General features: G+C 43.2%; 1 protein-coding gene across 2 annotated transcripts in view; it reads right to left on the bottom strand.

Annotated features, from left to right (window-relative positions):
* PSD3 (pleckstrin and Sec7 domain containing 3) overlaps nt 1-23,907 on the bottom strand; it is a gene marked incomplete at its 5' end in the record, with an annotated part of 867,292 nt that overhangs the window by 670,884 nt on the left and 172,501 nt on the right. For both annotated transcript variants that reach the window (XM_082247748.1, XM_082247749.1), the window contains one exon: nt 676-796. In XM_082247748.1, coding sequence (XP_082103874.1) covers nt 676-796 — 121 coding nt within the window. The remainder of the gene's footprint in view (nt 1-675; nt 797-23,907) is intronic.

Raw genomic sequence — 23,907 nt, 5'->3', positions numbered from 1 at the left:
CTGTAATCTCACAATATCTGGTGAGATTACAGGCAGTCCACCCAGTTATACACAGATCTCGGCCGTTTTCAGAGGAAAAACTTCTCCTCTGATCACCCTGTGAGAAGTGAAGTTCTCGACCTCCTAAACTGGGTGCCAGAGGAGATAATTTTTCTCTGAGAACTGCCGAGAAGTGAACTGAGAGAAAACTTCTCAGTTTATTAAATGTACACCTATATCTGCAAAGTGTGGGCCAACTTAATATTGAACCCTACGGACTAAATCTGGGATGCCATTAAAGTTCATGTGAATGTAAAGGCAGGCGTCCCAATACTTTAGACAATATAGTGAGTGTCCATGTTCAAAGTCATTGCATAGCAGTGCATACCATACAAAGTGCATTTATAAATGTTGTGGTTACAGAGGAATATACTTGAATAAAAGTTTTTGTGCCTTGAGTTTTCCTTTAACTGAGATTATCCTGGAATTATCTACATTACAGAAAACCTTTCTTTTTATAAGAAGTCACTTGTTTTCCAGAGGGCATAAAAATGATATCAGTTTGCAAGAACCTTGAATAACAGTCTATTAATGGCTCCCCCTGCCAAGTCTGGCAAAAACATGTTATGAGAAAGGCCCTTTTAAGATTACTGAAAAGAAATTGCTCATGGTTTGCATGTAAAACTATTTACTTACCCGTTTCTGGTGCCTTGTCCTCCTCGGTTGGCATTGACTCACCAAACAAGAACTTGTATTTCGCCTTGGCAACATTTTGGGAGTGAGCTGATGTGCTATTAACCCACACATACCTCTCTGCCTGTTGAGGAAAAAAATAAAAAAAGGTTCAATGCATCATTATATGTATTATATATTATACGGAATATCATATATGGTTTTCTTTCACATGTTTCCTATTAAAATAAATTGTGTCAAACAATCCCAGAGTCTATGGCTAAGTTTAGACATGCTGTAAAAATGCGTGGTCAGACCTTGTAGTTAGCAAATAAATATTCATTTGTCAAACCAATAATCAGGTAAAGAAATCCCCTATTATTTTTTCCCTGCATTGCAAGGGATACTTTTTTATTCACCTGGAGTAGGGGCTTTAACCACTTGACCTCCAAAACATTTACCCCCCTTAATGACCAGGCCATTTTTTGCGATACGGCACTGCGTTATTTAACCGACAATGGAGCGGTGGTGCAACGCTGTACCCAAATTAAATTTATATCCCTTTTTTCTCCACTATTTCTTTTGGTGGTATTTGATCACCTCTGTGTTTATTTTTTGCGCTATTAGCAAAAAAAGGCTGACAATTTTGAAAAAAAATATATACAGTGCCTTGCAAAAGTATTCGGCCCCCTTGAATTTTGCGACCTTTTGCCACATTTCAGGCTTCAAACATAAAGATGTAAAACTGTTATTTTTTGTGAAGAATCAACAACAACAAGTGGGACACAATCATGAAGTGGAACGAAATTTATTGGATATTTCAAACTTTTTTAACAAATAAAAAACTGAAAAATTGGACGTGCAAAATTATTCAGCCCCCTTAAGTTAATACTTTGTAGCGCCACCTTTTTCTGCGATTACAGCTATAAGTCGCTTGGGGTATGTCTCTATCAGTTTTGCACATCGAGAGACTGAAATGTTTGCCCATTCCTCCTTGCATAACAGCTCGAGCTCAGTGAGGTTAGATGGAGAGCGTTTGTGAACAGCATTTTTCAGTTCTTTCCACAGATTCTCGATTGGATTCAGGTCTGGACTTTGACTTGGCCATTCTAACACCTGGATATGTTTATTTGTGAACCATTCCATTGTAGATTTTGCTTTATGTTTTGGATCATTGTCTTGTTGGAAGACAAATCTCCATCCCAGTCTCAGGTCTTTTGCAGACTCCATCAGGTTTTCTTCCAGAATGGTCCTGTATTTGGCTCCATCCATCTTCCCATCAATTTTAACCATCTTCCCTGTCCCTGCTGAAGAAAAGCAGGCCCAAACCATGATGCTGCCACCACCATGTTTGACAGTGGGGATGGTGTGTTCAGGGTGATGAGCTGTGTTACTTTTACGCCAAACATAACGTTTTGCATTGTTGCCAAAAAGTTTGATTTTGGTTTCATCTGACCAGAGCACCTTCTTCCACATGTTTGGTGTGTCTCCCAGGTGGCTTGTGGCAAACTTTAAACAACACTTTTTATGATTATCTTTAAGAAATGGCTTTATTCTTGACACTCTTCCATAAAGGCCAGATTTGTGCAGAATAAAAAGAAAAGGGGACGAATGGCCTCTTTTATTTATGGGGAAGTGGCAGGTGAGGATAGCTTAGAGTAAGGAATAGGCTGAGTTAGTGTTTAGGCAGATTAGAGCCTGTCAGATGAGAAGAAAGCTGATTGGCTATAGGGGTTAGTTAGTTTACCCAGTATCCAGGGAGAATAAGTCCCTTACCAGTTTGAGCCGGGTTTTTTCCCGCCTAGATGAGTTGAATCTGATTGGTCAGAAGAGTTCAAGTGGTCCTATTTAACGGGCCTCCTCACAGATGAATCGTCACGTCGCCAGTCAACAGGAGAAGGAAGAAGTCAGCCCAGCGGTTCCCAGACGGAAGGAGCGGTCGGTGCAGCGGCGGTCTAGGAGGGTCATCGTCGGGTGTCAGCGACTTTCCCTTTCGTTGCGGTACCAGCCCAGCGTCATCGGGTGGAAGAACGGAAGCTTCCGGAGCGGTCCTGGCTGAAGACAGAAGAGGAGAAGACAGGCGTTTCAACTTACCTCAGGAGCGATGAGCCTCATGAGAAGACTGATCGAGCGGGCGGGTGAGGCTGGAGGCGAAGATTGGGTCCGGCGGTGTCTCGAGCTGCCGCTCGTCGCGGACTCCGGTAGAGCGGCGGGAGAAGATGGAGCGGGACCGGCATCGAGAGCGGCCGCCGGAAGTGAAGTCGGACGGGGATCGGCTGACGTAACGGTCCCGGACGGAAGAGCGTCATCCTCGGCGACGACGGGCGGAGAAGACGTCACGGGAAGCGGTGTGAGCAGGCGCGTCACACCCGGAAGAGCCGGCCAGGGGATCGGGCCGGTGAAGAGGCGGCGCAATCCGCGCCATCGTTTCTCCCCTCCGGTGGAGGTCCGAAGAGCCGGGAGGGGCAGCGGAGCATCGCCGAGGAGCGGCCAAGCGGGAAGACCTGCTCCGGGTGACGGAGCGAGGGCCCAGTCGGCGGTGGCAAGATCGGTCGGCGGGACGAGGAGCTCGGAGGGGATCGCGCCGGCAAGATCAGGTGAGGAGATCTTCGTGGAGAATGTGGTAGCCCCCTCCCTGGTCACTAGGCCCCCCCGAACATTACACACGGAACCGGAACACTCCACCAGGGGCGCTGTTGCTCAGGACAGCGCACCCCTGCCTGCCATGTCAGGATTATTACAGGCTTTCCTGAAGGACTTTAAGTCCTTATTAGAAACCAGCACAGGTGCTGGGTCGAGTACCCCTGCTACTGTGCTGCCATCCCCAGCTGCCATGTCTGCCCCCACTACTACTATATCGGGCGACATGGTGGCTCCCCAGCCTGCTCCTTCACCTAGGGATGTATGGATTCCCCCAATGGGCAATTTGGAGGTTGAACCTCATAGGCCCCAGAGTTTACATTCCGATATGTCAGCTTCTTACCTCCTAGCTAAAGCGCAGAATCTGCCGGAGACTTCCCTTAGGGAAACTCTCACCTGTGAGGTGTCCCCGTTAGGTTTCCACTTATCTGAGTCCGTTAAGGAGAGGATCTGGCAGGGACATTTTATGGATATGTTGTCACTATTACCTTCCGCTAAAGATTTTGTTGCTAGGGCAGATAAGAAGGACGATGATGAGAGGAGGCGCCCTATTTCCAAGTCTTTCAACAACTGGTTGCAGGGCTTTTTTATTTTTTCGTCGGTTATGTGCGAACGTTTCCCTGCTAAAAGCGTCGGGTTGTTTCAGCATGCCGATATTATACTGGAAGCGTACAAAAATTTCGGCGGAACCTCCTGGTTTCAGTACGACGTGGCGTTTCGCCAAAAGCTGGCGGTGCAGCCCGCTATGAAGTGGGGAGTAAAGGATGTCAGCCTTTGGCTGGACCTTTTTCTCCCACAAAGGTCAATTTTTCCCAGGCAGCCCTTTCCGAGCCAGCAGCCCCAAGCCTCCTCCTCAGGTTTGCAGTTTAGAAAAGGAGTGTGCTTTAACTTCAATGAATCCGTCTGCAAGTGGCCGGGTTCATGCAAGTACAGGCACGAATGCGCTTTTTGCTCTGGGGCCCACCCCATCGCAAAGTGCTTTAAGAGGCAAGGGGGTCAGGCCACGGGTGTTCTGCACAAAGGCGGTAACCCCAGTGAGCCTCACCGCCATGCTCCCGTGGCTTCAGCGTTACCCCGACAGGGCGAAAGCCAACCTCCTCACTGAGGGTTTTACAGATGGTTTTCCCCTGCCCAAGTTTTTCGGTCAGGGTTGTAGGTTGGTGGACAATCTTAGGTCTGTTGAGGGTTTGGAATCAGTCGTGGAGGAAAAGGTGAGTAAGGAAATTGAATTGGGTAGATTCGCTGGCCCTTTCTCGGTCCCCCCCTTTAGGAATTTTAGGATCTCCCCTTTGGGCATTGTCCAAAAGAAGGAGCCTAATACTTACAGGCTTATTCATCATTTGTCGTTTCCTTTCGGGGATTCTTTAAATGATGAGATAAGCGAGGATTTAGCTACGGTCCAGTATTCCTCATTTGACGATGCCCTAGTGAAATTAAGGGGCCTAGGGAGGGGGGTTTTGATGGCCAAGGCTGACATTAAATCGGCCTTTCGTCTGCTGCCGGTACACCCGGACGCATTTAATTCCCTGGGGTTTTTCTTTTCGGGCAATTTTTATTTTGACAGATGTCTCCCTATGGGATGTTCATTGTCATGTTTTTATTTCGAATGTTTCGCAACCTTTTTGGAATGGGTCGTTTCAACATTTTGTGATTCGACCGACATCGTTCACTATTTGGACGATTTTTTGTTCTTGGGGCGGGCGGGATCTACAGACTGCTTGCGCTTACTGGATGGTTTTGTACAGTTGTGCGAGCTTTTTGGGATCCCGTTGGCTCATGAGAAAACGGCGTTGCCGGCTACCTGCATTCAATTTTTAGGTATCACCATCGACTCAGAGGTAATGGAGTTTAGGCTCCCGCGAGAGAAAGTGTCTAAACTCAAACATTGTCTATTGTCTCTGATCCGGAGACGTAAGGTTCGTCTTAAGGAGATGCAGTCCTTGCTTGGTTTGCTGGCATTTGCTTCCAGGGTCATTCCCCTGGGTAAGCTATTTTCCAGGAAGCTGTATGCGACGATTGCGGGTCTCAAGTCGCCCAATTCTCATGTGAGGTTAACTCAGGAGGTCAGGGAAGATATGTTAGTGTGGTTCCAGTTTTTGTCGGATTTCAATGGCAAAAGTGTTTGGCAGGAGGAATTCATCCTGGACAAGGATTTTTGCCTTTTTACGGATTCAGCGGGTTCGGTTGGCTTCGCCGCCATTTGGCGCACACACTGGTGCGCCGACCGCTGGTGTCCGCGATGGGTTCAGTTGGGTTTCACACGTAACAGTGTTCTTCTGGAGCTCTTTCCAATTGTGGTGGCCCTGGAAGTCTGGGGCCATCACTTTCGGAACAGGAGATTGATGGTTAGGACGGATAACAGGGGGGTGATGTTTGCTATCAATTGTTTATCTTCAAAATCCCCTCCTGTTATTGCGTTATTGCGTTATCTTGTGTCTAAATGTTTGTCCTTTAATATTTGGATTAAGGCGACTTTCGTCCCGGGCAGAGATAATGGTTTGGCGGATGCTTTGTCTCGCTTACAGATGGAACGCTTTTTTACGCTGTTTCCGGAAGCGGACGAGCTGAGCTGTCATTACCCGAGCCACCTGTGGTACATAGTTTAGATTTGGTGGCAAGGAATGTATTGCGCTCTTTGGCTCCGTCGACCATGGCAGGATACCAATCTGCATGGTCTCTATGGGTGTCGCATCTTCAGTCATCGGGTGTATCCCCGGATAGTTTTTCGGAACATTTGGTGCTGTCATTTCTAAATTTATTGTTCCATAGAGGGTATGCGTGGTCTCACGTGAACAAAATTTTGGCCGGAGTATCGTTTTTTGTTAAGTTACGGAATTTCCCTTCATGTGTTTCATTTTTACGGTGCGTCAAGCCATGAAGGGATATCGAAAGGCGACTTTTTTGCCCGATTCCAGGAAGCCTGTCACTGTCTCACTTTTGGTGAATTTGTGTTCAATTACGTCGTCCGTTTGCTTTTCTTATTATGAGTCGGTCCTTTTTCAGGCGGCTTTTTCGTTGATGTTTTTTGCGGCACTAAGAATTTCTGAGCTAGTGCCGACTAATAGGACGTTTAGCTCCGGTCTTTTTGTCTCGGACGCAATTTTATCTGACATGGCCTGTAGCATTTTGATACGTTTCTCTAAGACGGATCAGTTGGGTGTTGGGAAGCGTGTCGAATTGCACAGGTTCCGCAACTCGTCAGTATGTCCGGTGCGTTTACTGCAAAAATTTTTGGCTATTAGAGCGGACGGTTCCGTATTCTTGTTCAATCATCAGGATGGTAGGCCATTAACTGGCTATCAATTTAATGCTGTTTTTAAGAAGTGTCTCGTTCAGTTGGGGCTGGATAAGGAAAGGTTGACTTCCCATTCCTTTCGTATCGGTGCCGCTACTGAAGCTGCGAGATTGGGTCTTGATGATCAATTTGTTAAAAAGTTGGGTAGATGGAAGTCGGATGTTTTTCAATCTTATATCCGCCCTGACACTGTTTGTTAAAATTTTCAGGACGATGCCTAACCATATGGATCATCGGACACTCTTTCGTGCACTGGGCTCGTGCACGAGCCAGAAGACGTTCCTACGGTGAAAACCTTGGCTTAGATCCCAATTTTTATAGGATTCAGTGGTTTAGCAAGAGAGGAATGCTGTGGTCGGAATTTCGTCCCGAAATTTTTAGACTTCTGCAGTTTCTTCCCCCCCCGGATATACTGGTAGTACACCTTGGGGGGAATGATGTAGGTAGAGCTAGGACTTTGGATCTGATTTTTGCAATCCGGGATGACCTACAATTGTTAAAGTTGTCGTTTCCTTTTATGACAGTGGTTTTTTCGGAGGTCATCCCGAGACTTGCCTGGTTCAAGCACTGTTACTTGAGACCATTTGAAAAAATTCGTAAGCGCGTCAACAGGGCTCTGGAAAAGCTGCTGCGGGTCGTCGGGATTTTATCTTTTAGGCATAGGGAGTTGGAGGGTGGTACTAGTGGGCTGTACAGGTTTGATGACACCCACTTATCAGATATTGGCCTTGATACTTTTAATGCCAACCTGAGTACTAGTATTGAAGAGGCCGCGTGTTGGGGGTGTGCCAGGCGGGTGTGAGCCGCCTGCCTGTTGGATGTTTTGATATATTTATTTGTTAATGGCAACCTGGGTCGTTGGGACCGGGTTGTTTTTCTATACTGCTGTTTTATTCAAGTTTAAAAAGATTTATCGATCTTTATGTGTGAAATAATAAACGGCCGCGGCCTCTTTAATTCCAAAGTTGAAGTCTGAAGGTGTCTTATTTAATATTTTAAGATAAGGTTAAGAAATCCTGCCTACTTCCCCATAAAAAGAAAAGGGGACGAATGGCCTCTTTTATTTATGGGGAAGTGGCAGGTGAGGATAGCTTAGAGTAAGGAATAGGCTGAGTTAGTGTTTAGGCAGATTAGAGCCTGTCAGATGAGAAGAAAGCTGATTGGCTATAGGGGTTAGTTAGTTTACCCAGTATCCAGGGAGAATAAGTCCCTTACCAGTTTGAGCCGGGTTTTTTCCCGCCTAGATGAGTTGAATCTGATTGGTCAGAAGAGTTCAAGTGGTCCTATTTAACGGGCCTCCTCACAGATGAATCGTCACGTCGCCAGTCAACAGGAGAAGGAAGAAGTCAGCCCAGCGGTTCCCCCCCCCACCCCCCCCTGTTTTTGTTTGTCGCGGTCAGTTTGTTATTTTAGGGTCACCTTCGGTCACAGCGAAGGGGGACGTTATTTTGTATTTGTGTTTGGATGTTTTGATATATTTATTTATTTGTTAATGGCAACCTGGGTCGTTGGGACCGGGTTGTTTTTCTATACTGCTGTTTTATTCAAGTTTAAAAAGATTTATCGATCTTTATGTGTGAAATAATAAACGGCCGCGGCCTCTTTAATTCCAAAGTTGAAGTCTGAAGGTGTCTTATTTAATATTTTAAGATAAGGTTAAGAAATCCTGCCTACTTCCCCATACGACTGATTGTTGTCCTATGGACAGAGTCTCCCCCCTCAGCTGTATATCTCAGCAGTTCATCCAGAGCGATCATGGGCCTCTTGGCTGCATCTCTGATCAGTCTTCTCCTTGTATGAGCTGAAAGTTTAGAGGGACGGCCAGGTCTTCGTAGATTTGCAGTGGTCTGATACTCCTTCCATTTCAATATGATCGCTTGCACAGTGCTCCTTGGGATGTTTATGCTTGGGAAATCTTTTTGTATCCAAATCCGGCTTTAAACTTCTCCACAACAGTATCTCGGACCTGCCTGGTGTTTTCCTTGTTCTTCATGATGCTCTCTGCGCTTTAAACAGACCTCTGAGACTATCACAGTGCAGGAGCATTTATACGGAGACTTGATTACACACAGGTGGATTTTATTTATCATCATTAGTCATTTAGGTCGACATTGGATCATTCAGAGATCCTCACTGAACTTGTGGAGAGAGTTTGCTGCACTGAAAGTAAAGGGGCTGAATAATTTTGCACGCCCAATTTTTCAGTTTTTTATTTGTTAACAAAGTTTGAAATATCCAATAAATTTCGTTCCACTTCATGATTGTGTCCCACTTGTTGTTGATACTTCACAAAAAATTACAGTTTTATATCTTTATGTTTGAAGCCTGAAATGTGGCAAAAGGTTGCAAAGTTCAAGGGGGCCGAATACTTTCGCAAGGCACTGTATATATTTTTACTTTCTGCTATAAAGCCATCTAAAAAAAAAAATCTAATTCCTTCATCAATTTAGGTCAATATGTATTCTACAATATGTATTCTACTACATATTCTGGGTAAAAAAAATCCCAATAAGCATATGTTGATTGGTTTTGCAAACGTTATAGCGTCTAAAAAATTATTATTTTTTCTATTTTTTTACTAGTAATGGCAGCGATCAGCAACTTATAGAGGGGCTGCGATATTACGGCGGACATTCTGACACTAACTGACACTTTTTGGGGACCAGTGATGCTGATACAGTGATCAGTGCTAGAAATATGCACTGTCACTGTACTAATGACACTAATTTACATCAGGGGCAATCAAAGGGTTAACTGTGTGTCTAACCAGTGTTTTACTATACTATGGGAGATGTTTTTACTAGGGGAAGAGATGGAATTTGTTACATGCTTTGCAGGAACACTAATTCCATTCCATTCCTCTTGTCAGAATGTCGATCTGCCTTGTTTACATAGGCAGATTGCAGTTCTGGCTCTCTGCCTAACGATCGGTGGGTGCCGGAGGACATCGGGTACCCAGCACCAGCTGTTCAGCTTCCGCTGTGTGTTATCATAGTGGAAGCGAACCACAGGTGGCGCTCATGTGCACTCCCTACCCAGAAGTGTGCCGCCTTGTAGCAGTAAAACTGCTATAGGGCGTACCTGAAGCAGTTAAAGTGTTACTAAACCCAGGATCCTGCATTCACTATATCTGGTCTCCACAGTACACAGAACATGGAAGTGCAATTATTTTAGTAAATATAAACTGCTAAATACCTTTTCTCATCAGCAGTATATAGCAGTCTTGTGACTTCTATCAGTTTTCCTGCCAAGCACTGGCTAAAGCTTGTAGGAGGAGTTTTCATTCTCCTCTGATTGTCCTATGAGGCTGCCGGACCCCTGACCCCCTGTCTAGACAATGCTGATTGGCCCTGTGCTGATGACATGCACCCTTCCAAGAAAAAAAAAACTCTCTAGCTATACACACCAAACTAAGCATGTGCAGAGTGTACTCAAGGCTCTGTTCAATAGGGAGATTGATTGGGGACTGTGAAAGCAGGGGAGGTTCTGTGCATACAGGATCAAACAGCCTTTTTACACAATGCGTAGGATTAACCCATTAGGTTCCACAGTGAGTATAACAAGCATGTATTACTGCATATACACACTGATTTTATGGTTGTGGGTTTAGTAACACTTTAAAAACATTTAGTTACGTGAAGAACTACTGTGTCTCCTAATCTGGTATGATAATCTGTCTCTCTCGTGTGATGTAACATCATTTGAAATGGTACAAATATGAGTCAGCCGTATGACACATTCAGCCCACAAACTGCTAACAGGAAATATAAAGCCAATGATCTGAGAGACACACAAATGTGTTTTTTCAGAATGGATCGGTTAATGTCATTTTTTTCTTCAAATAGCTGGAAAACAATGTTTTATATCCCTGATCGGTAAACAGCTTCAGTTTACTGAGCTCTAATAACGATAATGCACGCAATACTACAATCTGTCAGCGTTTAAGTTACAATAATGGGAAATACATGCAACTACATTATCAGAATGCTACAACATATTTCATAATAGACCATTTCTTTTCATTGTTTACAAAACCTACAGGCAGCCAGACAGATTTCAGCTGGTACTTTCCTAATATAGGTTATATACAAAATGTATGTGTGTATATATATATATATATATATATATACACACATACATACATACACACATATATACACACATATATACACACACATACACTACACTAAATTACAAAAAGTATTGGGACGCCTGCCATTACACGCACATGAACTTTAACCGGTTGCCGACTGCCGCACGACTATATACTGCGGCGGTCAGCCCCAGCCAGGCAGAGTGACGTACCGGTACGTCACTAGCCTGTCACTTCCTTGTGAGCCAATAGAGGGCGAACGCGCGCCCGCGAAGGCGCGCGCCCGCGGCGGCTCGTTCACAGGGATGTCCGCCGGTCACTCGCCGATCGTCGGTACAGAGGGAGAAAGTCAGGCGGCTGATGTAAACAAGCCGCCTGTCATTCTCCCCTGTGTAGAAAACAGTGATCAGACGGTTCTACTATGTAGGGCTGGTGATCACTGTTCCTACACTAGTAGCCACAGCCAATCACAGTAGAAAGCACGCCCCTAGGGACACACACAGCCCCTCCCTCTCAAATAAAGTTAACCCCTTCACTGCCAGTGTAATTTTACAGTAACAGTGCATATATATAGCACTGATTACTGTAGAAATGTCACTGGTAACCCCAAAAGTGTCAAAAATGTCAGTCAAGGGTCCGATCTGAATTAAAAAATATAAAGATCAGCGCTCAGCTTTTTAACAGGGGGACCACTAGATCTAGTATAAATGTATGTAGAAAAGACGTGCCTTAAAAGAATATTGAATGGTGATCAAATTAATAAATGTGTCAGTAAAAGTGTGTTCAAAAATGCTGAATATATAGAGTGATAATAGAATATGTAAATGTATACAAAATAAATCCAATCAACGATGCAGTGCTGAGTGACTGTTCAAGTAAACCAAACTCATGTGCGACTCTATACAAACAAATAAATCCAATTCATAAAAGTGTAGAAAATGAGTGACAGTGACAAAAGTAAAACAACTAAATATAGCAATATTTAAGATAAAGTGCTTCAATAGTCCATAAAGTGCGTATATTAATTTAACAAGTATTCATGATAGCAGTCCCACATGAAGTAAATAAAGTGCAGTGTGCCAAAAAAAAAAAAAAATAAATCTTTCTATATATGGTGATCTTTCCAATCAACTCAAAAAAGTGAAAGGTGCTCTTCAAACACAGCAAGGTGAGTGTATCCCAGTGAGCATACAATCCAGACACCGAGTGCAGTGGCCGCTCACCTCCACAACACTCAGATTGAGCGTTCGATATAACAATCCTGGCAACCCTTTTCAGCTTGTTCGCTAACAAGGGTCCGATCTGTCCGCCCCAATGTCGCAGTACCGCAAAAAAATCGCAGATCGACGCCATTACGCGTTAAAAAAAAAACAACAAAAATGACAAAAATCTTTCCCTTTGTTAGTAAACGCAATAACTTTTGCGCAAACCAATCAAAATACGTTTTTTGCGATTTTTTTTAGCAAACATATGTAGCATAAAACAAATTGGCCGAAAATGTTAAAAAATTTTGATTTTTACATTTTTTGGGGGGAATTTCATATAAAAAAATTTGAAAAATATTGTTATTTTTGCAAAATTGACGCTCTTTTTTTGTTTATAGCGCATGATCAAAAAATCGCACAGGTGATCAAATACCACCAAAAGAAAGCTCTGTTTGTGGGAAAAAAAGGACGTCAATTTCATTTGGGTACAGCGTCGCACAACCACGCAATTGTCCGTTAAATTTACGCAAAAAAAGGCACTGGTCTTTGAGCAGCCAAATCCTCCGGGGCTTAAGTGGTTAAAGGAGTTGTAAAGGTGGGGGTTTTTTTTAATCTTAATCCATTCTATGCATTAGGATAAAAAGCCTTCTGTGTGTAGCAGCCACCCTCAGCCCCCCAAATACTTACCTGAGCCCCCTCTCTATCCAGTGATGTCCACGAGTGCCTCAGCCGTCTCTCTCTCCTGATTGGCTAAGACACAGCAGCGGTGCCATTGGCTCCTCCTGCTGCCAATTAAAGTCAGTGAGCCAATCAGGAAAGCGATGGGGCCGGGCCGAATGGCAGCTCCGTGTCTGAATGGACACACAGAGCTGCAGCTCTGCTCGGGTGCCCCCATAGCAAGCTGCTTGCTGTGGGGGCAACTCAACAGGAGGGAGGGGTCAGGAGCAGCAAAGAGGAACCCGAGAAGAGGAGGATCCGGGCTGCTAGGTGCAAAATCACTGCACAGAGGAGGTAAGTATAACATGTTTATTTAAAAAAAAAAACATCAGACTTTACTATAACTTTAAGACTCCATTACATCTGAAGTCATCTCCCTTGTGGAGTCCTGAAAAAGCTTTGAAGACCCAGAAAAAAATTAAATTTTGTCTGTTTTAATTTGTGCTTCATCTAAATTTCCCATTTCATTTCAGTCAGACTGAGCAGGACTATCATGCTGCCCCTGAGCGGAACTGGAGCCCTTTGCAAGTCATTGTGTGCTGTACGACCTTCTCATCATGGAGGATGAATCATTTCCTAAAAGATACATTACTGAGAATGTTATTTCCCTGACTGTCATGCTAATTAGGGCTCATTCAGGGGGGTGCTGACACTTGTCCTGCATGCTGAGCCGCTGTCATCTTTGTCAGCATCTACCTCCTGTGTGAATACCAAATGTTACCATGCGGCTGTGTCCAAATGCAACTGCATCCACCTCTAAAGACCGCCTGTGTGCAGACCCAAGGTGGATGCCAGCGCGTAAAACAGCAGCTCAGCACACGTGTCAATGCCAATCTCGCTAAGCCCTAAAGGGCAACTTCACTTTTGTGGGGAAAAAAATGGCAAATAAAAGAGAAAATACAATTGCGACACAAGTCATATGCAATTGCAGTTGAATGTTATTGAAAATTACCTTTCCTTTTCTGAAAATGCAAAGCAATATGGCTACCTGGAGGTGTTCTGTACACAGAATGTATACTGACCACACCCCAGAAACATTTCCTGCTTGTGTGATTGGCTCACCAATTTTCCCAGAAGTCTGCACTAAGATACAAGTCAGATTTTAGGCATCTCCTGCAATAAAAATTTCATTTTTGGTGAGATACTTCCAATAGGAACACATCTAAAGGGATGCAGGCCCAGCAGATTTCCTCAATAGAGCCCTTCATGTGCACAGCCGATTGATAATTATGAAATCACTCCAATTAGATTCACTTTTCCACATGGATAAAGACAAACACGCAAAGATTTTTTCAGTATCACCCAGGGGGGGGAATGTTTTTTTCTCAACAAAAGTGGAGTTACGCTTTAACCACTTACCCACTGGGCACTTAAACCCCCTTCCTAACCAGACCAGTTTTCAGTGCTCTCACAGAAATACTCAGTCAGGCAACACTGTACCCACATGAAATGTTCGTCTTTCTTTTCACACAAACAGAGCTTTCTTTTGGTAGTATTTAATCATCATTGTTTTTTTGTTTGTTTTTTGTGCTATAAATGAAAAAAGACGAACAATTTTGTAAAAAAAATGCATTTTTCTTTGTTTCGGTTTTAAAATTTTGCAAATTTAGTAAATTTTCGATAAATTTTGGCCAAAATTTATACTGTTACATATCTTTACTAAAAATAACCCAAATAAGTATACATTTTTTGGTCTTTGTGAAGGTTATAGAGTCTACAAGCTATGGTACCAATCATTGAAAATTGATCACACCTGATGCACTGACGGCCTATCTCATTTCTTGAGACCCTAACAAGCCAGTAAATTACAAATACCCCCCAAATGACCCCTTTTTGGAAAGTAGACATTCCAAGGTATTTATAAAGAGGCATGGTGAGTTTTTTGAAGTTGTAATTTTTTTCAACGAATCTTTGAAAAATTAAGATTTTTTTTTTTCTTTTTTCACAAAATGACCATATTACCAAGTTATTTCTCACACACTGTATATGCATACTTGTAACTTTTCCCCCCAAAAATACATTCTGCTACTCCTCCTGAGTTTGTCGATACCACATGTGTGGGATTTTTCCACAGCCTGGCCACCTACAGAGGTCCAACATCCAAGTAGCACCCCCAGGTGTTCTAGGAGCAAAAATTACACATCTAATATCCTGACAACCTATCATACCTTTGAAGGCCCTGGAGCACCAGGACTATGGAAACGCCCTCAAAATGACCCCATTATGGAAAGAAAACACCCCAACACATAATCTAGGAAGCATAATGCGTCTTATGAACATGTCATTTTTTTCCACAAGTTTTTGGAAAATGTGGAAAGAAAATGAAAACCTATTTTTTTTTTTTTAACATAAATTTGTCCATTTATAAGATATTTCTAACACATAGCATGTACATGGAAAAAAATTACACCCCAAAATACATTCTGGTACTCCTCCTGAGTATGGCGATACCACATGTGTGACACTTTTCCTCAACCTAGCCACATACAGAGTCCCAAACTGCAGGGAGCACCGTAATTTCCTGACTTCCCATTACAATTTTGTGAGGCACTGTAGGGCACTGATAAGTACTGTAGTGGCATTGATGTGGCATGGATGTGGCATGGATAAGCAATGATGTGGCATGGATGTGGCACGAATGAGCACTGATGTGGCACGGATGAGCACTGACGTGGCATGGATGTGGCATGGATAAGCACTGATGTGGCATGGATGAGCACTGATGTGGCATGGATGAGCACTGACGTGGCATGGATGAGCACTGACGTGGCACGGATGACCACTGACATTGCATGGATGTGGTATGGATGAGCACTGACGTGGCATTGACGTGGCAAGGATGAGTACTGATGTGGCATGGATGATGCACGGTTGACCACTGACATGGCATGGATGTGGTATGGATGACCACTGACATGGTATGGATGTGGCACGGATGAGCACTGACGTGGCATGGATGAGCACTAATGTGGCATGGACGAGCACTGACGTGGTATGTATGAGCATTAATGTGGCACAGATGAGCCATGGATGAGCACTGAGATCGCATGGGTGTGGCACGGATGAGGCATAAATGTGGCATGGATGTGGCATAATTCAGGTATGGAGGAGGCAGAGGATGAGTGCAGCTCTGGTTTCTCTCCTCTCCTCGCACGCTGTACTGATTGGGGGGAAGGGGGGCGCACGGGAAGCGTGATTCTGGGAGGAGGTCATTGTACGCCCTCCCAGAATAAGCCGACCGCTCTGTAGCCGTCATTCCGCTAAAGTCTGGTCGGCAAGTGGTTAAATGCATGTATCATCCAACCCCAGAAGACTGAGGCAGAAAGGAATTTTTAGGGAGTGGATAGGGGAGTGCAGCGCTAGAGAGCATCTCTGGCTGCAATACAGGCGGGTATAATGAAAATAAATAGTTAGGCTCTTCGTTATTTTTAATAGTAAGTTAGAGTTTTAAAAGAGAAGTATGGGATGTTATTATTTCTTTTTTAAATCACAACTACTTATGTGGATGCAGCATTAGTCCAGCTCTCTGCTCTGCCCCCCCCCCCCCCCTCACTGGTGCGCTTGGCTGTCTGTTGAAAACGGGTCACGGGAGTGTAAAACAAAATGCACTCCTGTGATCCATAGGAGAAGTACAGCTTCACCTATAAACTGTGCAACTCAGTTGAACAACAAACTGAAATATTTTAAGTGGAGGGAAGTGAAAAAAAAAAAGTAAAATATTATGGTTGCATAAGTGTGCACACCATCTTATAAATGGGGATGTAGCTATATTCACAATTAAGCAATCACATTCAAACTCATGTAAAATAGGAGTCAGTACACACCTGCCATCATTTAAAGTGCCTATGATTAACCCCAAATAAAGTTCAGCTGTTCTAGTAGGTCTTTCCTGACATTTTCTTTGTCTCATCCTACAGCAAAAGCCATGGTCCGCAGAGAGCTTCCAAAGCATCAGAGGGATCTCATTCTTAAAAGGTATCAGTCAGTAAGAAGGGTAAAAAAGAATTTCCGAGGCATTAGATGTGCCATGGAACACAGTGAAGACAGTCATCATCAAATGGAGAAGATATAGAACAACAGTGACATTACCAAGAACTGGACGTCCCTCCAAAACTGATGAAAAGACGAGAAGAAAACTAGTCAGGGAGGCTGCTAAGAGGCCTACAGCAACATTAAAGGAGCTGCAGCAATATCTGGCAAGTACTGGCTGTGTGGTACATGTGACAACAATCTCCTGTATTCTTCATATGTCTGGGCTATGGGTCAGAGTGGCAAGACGAAAACCTTTTCTTACAAAGAAAAACATCCAAGCCCGGCTAAATTTTGCAAAAAAAACCATCTGAAGCCTCTTAAAAGCATGTGGGAAATGGGTTATGTTCGGATGAAACCAAAGATGGACTTTTTGATCATAATTACAAAAGATATGTTCGGTCGCAAAAACACTGCACATCACCAAAAGAACACCATACCCACAGTGAAGCATGGCGGTGGCAGTATCATGCTTTGGGTTGTTTTTCTTCAGCTGGGACAGGGACCTTAGTCAAGGTAGAGGGAATTATGAACAGTTCCAAATACCAGTCAATATTGGCACAAAAGCTTTAGGCTTCTGCTAGAAAGCTGAACATGAAGATTAACTTCATCTCTCAGCATGACAACGACCCAAAGCATACATCCAAATCAAGGAATGGCTTCACCAGAAGAAGATTAAAGTTTTGGAATGGCCCAGCCAGAGCCCATACCTCAATCTGCGGGGTGATCTGTTGAGGGCTGTGCACAGGAGATACCCTTGCAATGCCCTCGCAATCTGACAGATTTGGAGTGTTTTTGCAAAGAAGAGTGGGCAAATATTGCTAGGTCAAGATGTGCCATGCTGATAAACTCATCCCCAAAAAGACAGAGTGGTGAAATAAAATCAAAAGGTGCTTCAACAAAGTATTAGTTCAAGGGTGTGCACACTTACGCAACTATAATATTTTAGTTTTTTTATTTTTACTTTCCTCCCTACCGAAAAGATTTCATTTTGTTGTTCAACTGAGTTGTACAGTTTATAGGTCACATTAAATAAAGGTGGAGGAAGTTCTGAAATGATTTATCCAGGTCTCATTTTTTTTTAATCACAGAAACCTGACATTTTAACAGGGGTATGTAGACTTTTTATATCCACTGTATGTGTATATATATATATATATATATATATATATATATATGATGGTAAAGAACCTTGGATTTGGCGTTGATGACATGTATTGTGTTCTATTTGAGGCCACCAGATGGCAATACAAAGCAGAGTTTTGTCTGGCATACTGAAAAACGTCAGTTGGAGGAAATAAAGAAATAAGAAAACTGAACTTTGATCTATACTGGAAAGTATACACACATAAATTCACTTCATATGGCCGATGAAGTAAGCTTGCCTCTCCATGTTTATGGGAGGCACAATTCTTCATCTCATCTGAAAATGTAACTGCTCTTGCCAACACACAGCATTTAAAAACATCTGCAGGCATGTTGCAGGAAAATTTTATGAAGAATGTCAAAGAGCAAGTAGTGCCTAAGAACCAGACATCTTTTTATTCTACAATGTCCTTGCAGCAATATGAACAGCCATTATAAACCTTAGTTGTTAAATTTACTGTGGCAGGATGGGCTTAGGTGCAGCAATTTCCATTTAAAGAGAATTTGGTAATTCTAGGTTGGAAGTAGAACTTCCGGTGACGTTATCTGCAGCTAAGAATATGGTAACAAAATGCACTTGATATTTAGTAACTGGACCACAGCAGGGAGAGCGCCATGTGCACATATCTATGGTTTGCTGTGCCATATATGATTAGATTTAGGGATGCCAGTCCTGCTTTGTTGGCACACAGCATTTTCTACTCAATGTAGCTTATGCTAGCCATGCATGCTACATATTTTTGTTCAGCATGAATGGAGGAATCTTCCCTGACAGATAATGCATTCAGACGCATGATAGGATGCAATCACTGTTTGCCTGATAATTTTCCACCCAATCCATGTGACGTTGTATACAAAGTCCTTAAATAAAAAAAAAGTTCCACTATATAAAGAATTGCCAGTCACATCATCAAGTAATGCAGATCCATGTCAATCATGTTGTTTGACAGCCGGTGACCCGCTGAATGAAGAAAAAACACACTATCACGTAGGTCAATAAACGGTAAATGACATCAATGATGCTCCCTGGGGAAACCCACTCCTTTGCTTATGTTACAGTAGTGGGGACCGGGAGATGACATTCAGCGGGAGTCAAGTGGTGAGTTCGGACAAGTTAGTGGGTTTTTCTCAATTTAGTAAGCCAGCTGCCATCGGCATTATGATTGATGTGGATCTGCATTGCTGGATGACATGATTGATGGAGAATTTAAATCACCAAACATTTTTTTTTTAATTTAATTTGGTTTGACATGATTAAAAGGCAAGAATTTGATAAGCCCCCTGCCAACAGACCCCCACAGCCATCAGGCCAGGGTTGGGGGAAAGAGGCCCTTGTCCTCATTAACATGGGGACGAGGTGCATTGCCGGGTGGGACAAGGTGCATTGCCAGGTGGTACCCGCCCCCTTGGGAGACCCCCATGCTTTTTTCTTTGGTTTTTTTTTTTGGTTGGGAATGCCCCTTAATATCCATACCAGACATGAAATTTGGGAGGGACCCAGTCTTGTTTTTACCCAGCTGAAAGCTGAATGTGCCGGACAGGGATAAGTCACTGGTTGTGCGAGTGTTGGCTCCTTAACAACCGTAAGGAAACCATCACTTCACACTGTAGCTGGAGGTTGGCTCAGGTGAAATCCCACTGGTTTGGTAGTCCTCACAGGAATCTCAATAGACTGTACACAGTGGAGAGATATCCCTCATATTATTTCCCCTGTTGGTCAAATGTTCTTAGCCAATGGTGTTAGGCTATTTTCTAGCCAATGGTGTTAAGCTATTTTCTAGCCAATGGTGTTAGGCTAACACCATTGGCTAGAAAATAGCCTAACACCATTGGCTAGAAAATAGCCTAACACCATTGGCTAGAAAATAGCCTAACACCATTGGCTAGAAAATAGCCTAACACCATTGGAAAGAAAATAGCCTATTTTCTCTATCATTGAATATTAACGCTTGTGATCGAATGTTCTTAGGGTTATTTTTTTCTTAGGATCGAATGTTACATTCACCTGGTGAAAGGCAACAAGAAAACTATTCCACACATATTACAAACATTACAGGTATCATGTGTTATCATGTGCACAAATTCACAAAGCATTTATAAATAGGCCCTAAAGTGTTCACTATCTATAATCTGTTTTAAATTATTAAAATATTATATTATTAAAATGATCCTTTAGGATCTATCCGTAAGACGGTTGCTCATAGCACAGCAGTTACAGAGTATTTTGTGGGTACAAGTCAGCATTTAGCACAATGCAGTCATGGAACTTATTTGGCACATGCCACGTGCCTCACCTATTTTATTTTTTCTCCATGTGTCTGCCTTTTCTAAGTTCGAATATTGGAAGGTATGCAGGTTTGAAATCTAAACACCTAATTAAACATTCGGTCATTTTTTGTCATATGTTTTAACTTTTTAACTGTAAAGCAAGTACATTACTCAGAGATTGTTAACTTTTACACAATGATTGGGCCTCATGTATATAGATATATGATAAAATGCTCCAATTAGGCTGCTGAAGTTGGCAGAAAAACTGCCTTTAATGGCAAGTTTTTATGTATGTATACACGAGTCCATTATGTATGTGCGTATACCCGCATATGGGCATATTGCACTTAGATGAGTGTAAACTGATTCTATTGGCTGGAATAGTCATTTATTCTAGCCACTAGAATACATTTTTGCGCATAAGCACATGGTTAGGCATGTTTATACATGTTTACATGTTTAGAGGCGTAAATTACCATGGAAAACCTCTCTCCAAGTGCAGGTTTGGGGTATTTTTTTATGCCCCTAAATGCTGCTCTTACAGCGGAGCTCCCCCCAGAAGGCGAAGCTTTGCTTGTTCGCACCCTCCACTGCCACCTTTGGCACCTTTTTGGGGGGAGAGGGGGGCCCGTACCTTGTTTTGACAGGTACCTGTACCCACTTCCTGGTAAGATTACTGCACAGCGATCTACGACATGTCCAGGCCCCTCCTCCTTCCCCCCGCTGCCTTCTGGGACCGGTGTGTCTCCCAGAAGACATGGGGACCATTCAGAAAACACAGTGCGACTCCCACATGTGCCTAAAGGCTCACCTGCTGGTTTCCCTTACTTGCATTGCCAGCGCCTGCACCCGGAGCCGATGGACGAATCCGTTTGGAGTGCTGACACCATGGGATTCCTGGACAGGTAAGCGTCCTTATATTAAAAGTCAGCAGCTACAGTATTTGTTACTGCTGACTTTTAATATTTTTTTTCCCCCAGACTGGACTCTGCTTTAATGTGGTTCTAAAGGCAGGAGGTTTTTTTAACTTAACGCATTAAGGTAAAAAACCTTCTGGGTGCTGCTCCCCGCTACATCACCCATTTATTCTCACCTGAGCCCTATCTCAATCCAGCAATGTGCATGAGAGCAGCGGCTCTCCTGGGTCTCTCTCTCCTCTTGCTCACACACCACCCAATGGCTCCTGCTGCTGTCAATCAAAGCCAATGAGCTAATGGAGAGAGTGGGAGCGGGGCCGATCTGTGTTGTGTGTGTGAATGGACAATGTCCATTCATAGGAGCGCCGCTCGGGAGCGAGCCTGATCGAGTGCCCCCATAGCAAGAGGCTTGCTATTGGGGGCACTGGCCAGGGGGGAGGAGCCAGGAACATCAACGGAGAACCAAAAAGAAGAGTATTGGGGCTGCTCTGTGCAAAACCATTGCACAGAGCAGGTAAATATAACATGTTTTTTATTTTTTTAAATGATAACTTTTACAATCACTCCAAATACGCCTATAACTGATACAATATGCATATGCACATTAGATAACCTACAGTTTCTTTAAGAGGCCAGATGCCCCTAGCAGCGCCATTTGTTCTGCCCATGTTCATGAGGCCTTATACTGTTAAAACATTGCTTATTAAACTATTTAAAAGGAGTCAGTAAAAAAGTGCTCTCTCAGTAAAGTTTGAACATTTTTTCATTAAAAAAAGCTGTGGGAGGTCGGCATCCCTGATTACATTGAACATGAAACTGGTTATAATCACACTGACTGAACTGCAGACCTGCCTGATTTAACTGATTACTAATAAGTTCAAAAGACTTGAGTATCATAACTTTAGAAGCTTAAAGCAGAACTCCGGGATAAGCAATTATCATCTAAATACAAAAGGTGTGTGTAATTACACTTTTATTTTGGTGTCCTATTTTACTTCTTCCAGGTCTGTGCAGTAATCCTTTGAGCAAAACGGTATCACTGTACAGGAGCTTCCTGTAACACAGACCGGTCACTGCTGCCCTCTTTCCTTGTGCAGGGTGACTGGTCTTGTCGCCGCCCTCTCCTGCAGTTTTCTGCAGGCAACCTGTAGTGGGTGGGCCTGCTGGGCCCCTCTCACAGCTCTGCTCTCTGCCCAGACTAAGTGCAGCACCGCAATGAGGTCACAGCTGTTTTTACAAAGTAATATCATCATTTGTAAAGGTATTTGTTACAAACAAAGTAGATATAATCCTTTGTGGCTTCTGAGGAATAGATTTAATTAAATGTTTGTGCCCAGAGTTCACCTTTAAAGTGTAAGTGTTAACCACATCATCTAATGAGAAAATCTCTAATGTTTCAGTGCAGGTTAGAAAACTAAAGCGGTTATCTGGCTGTCGGAAACAATACCTATCTTTGACATTCTTGCTTTTCTTGTAGTGGCAACACAGCATTGAAATATTGAGCTACCACGAATTCTAGAAAAATGGTTATTTCTGATGCTGGGATTAACAATTTCCCTATGGGCATGGCCTCATAGATCTCGATGCAGGCACACCTTTGATGTTTGGACAAGCAAAATTTTGCTTTGACCCAGTTTGCATGAATGGTGCTCAGCTTGGAACAAAGCATTGTTAAATTCTGCCAAGCTGTTTGTCTGATCAAGGTCTAAATCTAAACTCAGTATTTTATAAAGGATGGGTAGTACTGTATTTATTATGGTCAGGGTATGTGTATGTATGTATGTATGTATATACATACATACATACATATATACATGTATGTATGCATGCTCGGATAAGGGTCTGGTATGGATTTTGGGGGGGAACCCACGCCGTTTTTTCAGCGTGTGGCTAGCCTCAAATTCCATACCAGACCCGAAGGGCCTGGTTTGGAACCTGGGGGGAACCTCCACGCAGTTATTTTCCCATTTTTGGCGTGGAGTTCCCCCTCAAGATTCTCACAGTGCAAGTCGCGCCGCAAGTCGGATCATCCTGATCCGACTTGCGGTGCGACTTCCATTCAAATCAATAGGCTCCCATAGGGAACCATTGATTTTGAATGGAGGCAGAAAAAAGGCTGCTAAAAGCAACGTGGCCAAACGTGCAATAACGCATATGGAAAAAGCTACTGAAAGCACGTTTAACAGCTGCTTTTTCCCGGCGTCAGAACTAGCTTTGCAGCACGTTTTTTCTAACGTCCCGTGTACATGGAGCCTAAAGCTGGGCACACATTGATTGGATTTCGAACAATGTGTGGCTATCCCTGCTCGACAAAGTTGATTATTTGATAGACTTCTGTTAAAAAGGCATGCTGTAAAATACTTCTGTTTCTATTGGCTGCAGCCACTGATCATGTATAACGACAGCTATCAGTGCAGCCATCAGAATAAAATGTCCTGGCGAGAAGGGATTCCTCCAATCACCTCGTTTGTGTGGATGGAGGAATCATTTTTTTTTTTTGTTCAGCCTGCTGGCCAAATGAAAAAAAAAAAACAACTAGCAGTATATGGCCAACTTTACAGAGCATGACTCTGGAAAAGGGATTCAAAGCTGAATAATCTCTTGAGATCTGACAGCTGCTGCTGTGTCACCTGTCTGACGTCGTCATGATTATACACACTGCCTTTCCAGTCCTGAGTGTACATTATAGTATCAAATAGGAAAGCTGCATAATTACTTTGGTTGATCCACTGGAGCTCAGTTGATTAATGTTATGTACACACAGGAGCTGGAATATAGCAAGCATTAATAAATTAGGGTCAAACAGTTGATAGGACAGCAACTGTCAGACCTCACGGGACCTCTCAGCTATGTCTGTCCACTGCATAGTTAATATTTGTGTACAAGTATCGCTATAAATAAGATTGTAAAATTATAATAATTTAAAAATGTACATGTAATCTCTTG

The sequence above is a fragment of the Pelophylax lessonae genome, assembly GCF_965119305.1.
Source record: "Pelophylax lessonae genome assembly, chromosome: 1".
In the NCBI taxonomy this organism is placed as follows: Eukaryota; Metazoa; Chordata; class Amphibia; order Anura; family Ranidae; genus Pelophylax; species Pelophylax lessonae.
This window is presented reverse-complemented; position numbering and strand designations above follow the sequence as displayed.